Source organism: Grammomys surdaster, unplaced genomic scaffold, assembly GCF_004785775.1.
Source record: "Grammomys surdaster isolate TR1022 unplaced genomic scaffold, NIH_TR_1.0 362, whole genome shotgun sequence".
Lineage (NCBI taxonomy): Eukaryota > Metazoa > Chordata > Mammalia > Rodentia > Muridae > Grammomys > Grammomys surdaster.
Genome location: NW_021604781.1, coordinates 4,539,871 through 4,546,745, shown reverse-complemented (window position 1 = coordinate 4,546,745; position 6,875 = coordinate 4,539,871). Strand labels below are relative to the sequence as shown.

At 40.6% G+C, this 6,875-nt stretch overlaps 1 protein-coding gene across 1 annotated transcript in view; it reads right to left on the bottom strand.

Moving 5' to 3' along the window:
* Positions 1–4,819: 4,819 nt before the first annotated feature.
* Kl (klotho) overlaps positions 4,820–6,875 on the bottom strand; it is a 43,100-nt gene continuing 41,044 nt past the window's right edge. Inside the window, exon 5 of the mRNA XM_028779833.1 lies at positions 4,820–5,157. Within this exon, the coding sequence (XP_028635666.1) occupies positions 4,820–5,157 (338 nt within the window). The remainder of the gene's footprint in view (positions 5,158–6,875) is intronic.

Below are 6,875 nucleotides of genomic sequence, written 5' to 3'. Positions count from 1 at the left end.
ACACACACACACACACACACACACACACACACACACACACACACACATGCTCTGTGGGTGGTGGGTGCTGCCACTCAGAATCCCCCAGAGCAGACCCTTCACCCACTTTCCTGCTTTGCCCCAGTCCTTCCATCTTCTCTGGATGAATCATGATGACATCATGTGCCTTCAGGCCCGTTGACTTCCTGCGCCTCATCTGCCAGTGTGATGGGATGACTAATCTGCACTGCGCTTGTGATGGTGGGGTGGTAAAAAATGACAGGCAAGGATAAATTAAAGCCATTTTATTATGGCACCAATAACAATAAAAGCCACTCCATTCATCATGTTGCCTGTGCATTCGTCTTAGCTGTCAATCTTTCTCTAATTTTAAGTCCATTCTTCTCCTCTCTGGCTTAGCACCTCTGCCCCTCCCCGACTCGTGTTCGGCTGAAACATTCCATCTGAAGCCTTGGGCTGTTTATCAGAGACTCAGGATTACCTGTGATTTAAAGGCGGAAAGGAGCTCACGTCTTAGGTGTAGCACTAAGGCCTTGAACGCTGTGCAGTTTGCCATCTAATAGCTTGGATACTATTGGATACCAAAGCTTTGATTCACTTGCAGTTGGTGACCAAAACAATATGAAATGCCTTAGGCAACATTTGTGCTTGAAGCTATAATTAGACAGCAGAAATTATAGCCAAAAGAAATGGAAATTTCCAAACTTATCAATTCTAGCCATTTATTAAAGGGAATGGCTGATGTTTCTACTGAAAATAATTTATACAAGTTAAATAGAGTCATTTACTGTTAAATTGATTTACCATAAAATAAGCATATTCAAAGATTATACTAAACTAAGAAACACTACTAAAGGATTTGGAAATAAATGAAGACTTGTAAGTCTGCAACTATTTGCCAACTAAATAACAAATACACAAGTTCTAATGTTCTGTCTGCCATTAGATTGTTTCAAATAGCAGGTGGTACAAGACACAAATATGGATGTATCCAAATGGTCTTCAGGATTCCATCCATAAAACATTTGTATAGTTAAACAAAACAACACAACGAAAATAATTTAGTATCGTAAAGTAAATGTAAAAATTGAGTTTTCTTTCCAGTTTTACTAAAGGAATCTATCTGAACACGTCTATGAAAAGTCCCAAGAATTAACTACTGTGTCAGGGTAAATAAGCCATCTTGATAGTAACAGACTTTGTTTTTAAATATTGTTTCTAAATATTGAGTTATCAACAAATCTGAAACATGTTAAGGGTAAGTGGAATTAGCCATTGCTGTGATGAAATAAAGCCCCACCCCCACCCCTAAAAGACAACTTTAGGAAGGAGGCCGTCTCCTCAGCCTGAGACTTTGGACCTCTGATCAGTACTGGGACTATTAAAGATAACAGTAAGGGGTTGCTGGAGAGCCAGCTCAGTGCTTAAGTTCACTGAATGCTCTTCCAGAGGACCTTGATTTGATTCACAGCACCAAGATGGAGGCTCACAACCATCTTTAACTCCAGTTCCAGAGGATCTGACGCCCTCTTCTGGCCTCCATGGACACTGCATGCATGTAGTGCACAGACATACATACATACAAAACATTTACACATAAAATAAAAACAAACAAAACCTGAAAAAAAAAAAAAGAACAATAGGGGACTTTTAAACTTGAAATGAATGTACTTTGTGCCTTGGACTGGCCATGTGTCTGTGGAAGCCATGGGTAGAATGCAGTTGGTTTCAAAGTAAGAGCTTCCCTCTTTGTCTCCTGTTCATGGTACTGTTTTGAGACGTTTTGGTCATGTTAAGAGGTTGAAGTGAGTTACTAGGGACAAGCCTCAAATCTGGATAGCCCAGTCCTATCCTTGTCCTTTCTCTGTTGCCTGACTGACTGCTGTTACTCTTCACCTGCTGTGATGGACTGTATCTCCTTGAATCGTAAACCAGAGTAACCCACCACCACCAGCAGCACCAGCACCAGCACCAGCACCACCACCACGCTGTTTCTGGTCAGGAATTTGATCACAGCAATGAGAAAAGCAACAATCTGCATACAGATCTTTAAAGGATACTTTCCATCAATAGTTTAGCCTAGTTGGGAACTAGATGTGAATTATTTTATAGGTTTCAGAGGAACTGTAGAAGGGAGAGTGGATTGGTTCATCATTCCCTCTGTGTTGAGGGTCTCCCTGGGAATTTACATATTGGACTCTTGATCTCCAAAGATACATTAATGATATTTGGTCTGTAGAGATCATTTGAATTAGATGGGGTTCCCATGAAGAGGATGGTGGCTCTATAAGAAAGCAAGTGCTGACTAGCTTGCTCTGTCTTGCCATGTGACAATCACCACAGGGTTGTACAGCAACAGGCCTGTGCCAGATGCTGGCTCCTTCCCATTGCACTTCCTGACAGATCTTTGACCTAAATAAAATTCCATTCTTATTGAGTTGTCTAGTTGGACATATTCGGTCATTACAGTAGAAAACAAAGGCAACCACACTAGCCAAAAGCCCCTCCCCCTAGTCCTCTCTGCCTGCCCCAGTCCCCAAGTCTGATACAAGAAGCCCCACCCCCTCTTTCTAGCCAGTGGCCTGTGGTCTCTGAAGTTCTACTGGACACAAAGTTCCCATGATGCTCATCGAGCTGGTGTGCTTTGCAGTGTCTGTTTCTTCTCTTCCTAGGCACTTCACCACTCTCCTGTTGTTCTCTTTGGCTTTTTGTCTGTGTTGTTCTCTCAGGTCTTACCTTCTGTGCCCATCTGAATGTCTCTATTGCTCTGGTCACCTTAGCTAACATGATAATACTCTTTGCTTTGTTACTTTAAAAACAAAACAGAGTTTATAGCCCAGGCTGGCCTTGACCTCCCAGTCATCCTTCTGCCTCAGCCTTCTAAGTACTAGATTATAAGCATAAGGACTGTGCCTCCTGGCAAAGAATTTTATTTTTAAAAAATCCACTAGCAGTCCACAGACACATAATTATGGTAAACGAACAAAGATTGGTTAAAATGCTTCATTAAGAAACAGGATTACTTCTCTTTACATTTTAGGGGTAAGAAGCATAAATGATGCAGCAAGAAAATTATTTCTAAATGATATTTATTATTATTAAGCTAATTAATGGGGAAATGGCCCAACAAATAAAACAGTTTTGAGCTGTTCCAACAATATTCTCCATAACTATTAAAATTTTGCTCTTGAAGACCAATCACAGAAAAATTACTTCAACAAGAATGAATAAAGAAGAGGTATGCCTCCATATAACATGATCTGACTACACAAACTACAACACATAGGAACCGTCAGTGGCATCTCTGTATTATATTATAGATAATTTTTTCTTTCATATAGTTTTTATTTCTTAAATTTTTACAATTAATATATATTACTCTGCAATCAAGAAAAATAGAGATAAAATAAACTATTGATTCTATAGCATTTGATTTCAAAATAAGTCCAGATGTATAAAGAATACCACAGCAAAAGCTGATCAATCATGAGGAAAACCATAGCACATGGCAAGATGGAGACTAACAGGGTGATGAGCTGTATACGGTGACCCTGTGTCAGCAAGGGTAGCTATGCCTGCTAGGACTGATTTCTCTTGCCTGATCTGGTATCGGCTTGTATAAGACCACTCAGGTGTAGCACAGAGACTTCCCAGTGAGAGTCAATAAGACTTAGGGTATTGGGTGTGGAAGGAGAAGACCTAATTAGCCCTTTCTACAGAAGTCAGTAGCATGGTGGGTGTAAAAGCTCAAAGAGGGACTACTTCAAAGAAGTACAGGACCTACAGAAGCACATAGTAGGTCTCACTGGCCATAAAGACATGCTCCCAGTGTGTTCACACTGGATTGCTGTCAGATCTACTAAGGAACTTGAACATCACTGCATCCGAGCACTGACAGCATATTCTGAAGAAGCCAACAGAGACGTTCTTTAGTTCGAGTGAGAGCTCATCTTTCTTCCTGTGAGAAAGGTCATTGCATTCATTCCAAGGTCTGTTCAAAGATAAAAGGATGTTCAATCAAATCACTCGGGTTGCTCATTTTTTAAAAAAAAAACTCTCCTTTCCTCACACTGCTGCAGTGCACTGGAGTGCGGGCTTCCGAATCCGAAGAGGTCAGCAGCTCAGGACTCACCTTGAGTTTTTGCAAACATTCATCAAAAGATTCTCCAACGTGCAGGCTCTGAAAAGAAAGTTAGTAAGCGAAAGCCCGCAAGGATCTGAGGTTTAGGGCACACCTCAAAAACATTCAGAAGAATACAAATGTCCATAATGTGCGTCCTAAGTGCATTTGTAAATTGATATTAGCAGCATTTGGTAGGAATGGTGCTTTTTAACGGGCTGTTCTGGCCTCGGGGCTCTTGGCCATCTTTATTAGATATTTTTCTACTTCGCCTTGTAAAACTGGATCAGGTAGAGCCCATGTGTGAAGAGGGCAATTGAGGGAGTGTGACTTCCAAAAAGATGTGAATTTAAAAACGGACACGGATAAACAAGTACCGAAAGTTGTTCCTCAAACTCCTGTCTGTCTGTCACTGTTATCACTATCGTAATCCTTGTCTTCTACACTGGGTATTGTAGAAACTATAGTGAGTATAGTCACTTAATTGCCACCCAAAGTGAGCAGAGTCAGATACCGTCCACCATGCAATATTTTATAATCACCAATACCTGTTTAAAACCTCTACCATCCATGACAAAAAGATTTTCTAGAAGCCAAATGTGTGTAATGCGGCTTCACAACGTGGAGAGGTACAAACAGCGGATGGCTGACGGCGTGTGCATCTTGATCCTAAAGCAAGTGGCCCGGCAGATGTTCGCTCTACTTGTAACTTCTCTTGCCTTTCTTGGAGTAATGAAAGATAAGACCGAGAGAAATAATAAAAGCAAAAACAAGAAACGAGATGAAGACCAGCAAAGACTTCCGGGTTTGAAAAAAGCCGCATTCGGTGCACACGGTGTATTCTTCTGGGCAAAACCTTCCCAGTGTTCCAGAACCCAGGAAGCCATTGTTGTCAATAATTTTCCTGTAATGTTTCATAGACGGTTTGGGCTCGAACTGACTCGCAGCATATCGATAAAAGCCAGACTTGGGAGCTGAGCGATCACTAAGTGAATATGCAAAGTAGCCACAAAGGTTGATGTTGTCCAACACATAGGCTAGAGAAAAACAAAGGGCAGGAGAGGGTTGATTGTAATATTTTATACACAACTCAGCCTTTTTATACAGTCTTGGCGGATAATGAAAAGCCTGGATACCATTCAATAACAGTTGAGACTCATCAGAGTCCACGAGGAAAGGTTTTCCACAAGAACAAATATGGGAATGCACAACACACGCAGTTAAGATGGCTGTGGGGACAGCTGCACCGTTCACACAGGCATGAGACGTCTGTCAATAGGTAAGAGGATAACAAAACTGTACATAAAGGAAGGCATGTGTACATGCCGGGAGTTTGTTCAAACATGAAGGATGAAAGGGTGCTGTCTGCAGGAAAATGGATCCAACCGAGACTCAGACAAGGATTGTACATTTTCTTTTACAGCTCATTGGTTACATACATACACACATAAACACACACCCGTGCCTGTGCACACTCACGAGGACATGAAATCAGTAATTATAGGATTATGAGTGCTGAGAAAGAGATCTAAATTGAGGAGGTTCGAGAACAAGAGAGGGTAAAGGAAAGAAAGGATCAAACGAGCAATTTCCTTATACATGCATAAACATATACACACATATACATACACACATATACATACACACATATACATACACACATACACACATATACACACATACACACATACACATACACACATACACATATACATACATACATACACACATATACACACATACACACATACACATACACGCATACACATATATATACACACATATACATACACATACATACACACACATATACATACACATACACATATACATATATATACACATATACATACACATATACACACATATACAAATGCACACTTACATATACACATATACATATATATACACATATACATACACATATATTCATACACACTACACATATACATACACATATACACATATGCACATACACATATATACAGATATACATATACGTGCATACACATATACTTACATACATACACACATATACACATACATATATACACATATACACACATACACATATACACACATACACATATCCATATACACATACATACATACATACATACACATGTGAGGCAAGAGGTGTTCTGGTATTCTGGATACTCTGGATGGTGTCCTTACAATAGACCTATGCCCTCTTCTGTGAATTTCCCACAGCCTTAGGTATAGAAGTTACATTGTAGATGTATCAATTGAGGTTTAGCACCCTGTGATCATCTGTCCTAGACATGATAGGAAAGCTGTACACATGAAGTCTGGCTCCTTAAACAAGACCTGCACAGTAACACCAGCAGTTGACATGCCAACACCAGTGGGAGAAATCTCACAAGGCCCCCCTCCTAAATGAAGAGCTACAGGCCATCAGTGCTGCTGAGAGAGACCCAGTCTTCTCAGGAGGCTAAGCTCTCTAAGAGGTTATCCAGCTCCAAGTGGAATATGCATGTACATACCAGCAACATTAAATGGAGTTGGTAGGGTTGTGTTGGGGGGGTGTTATGTGTGTGTGTATGTGTGGTATGTGTGTGTGTGTGTGTTGTGTGGTATGTGTGTGTAGTGTGTATAGTGTGTGTAGTGTGTATGTGTGTGTGGTATGAGTGTGGTGTGTGTGTTACGTGTGTGTGTGTTATACTGTGTTATGTGTATGTGTGGTATGTGTAGTATGTGTGGTATGTGTGTCTGTGTATGTGAATGTGTGGTATGT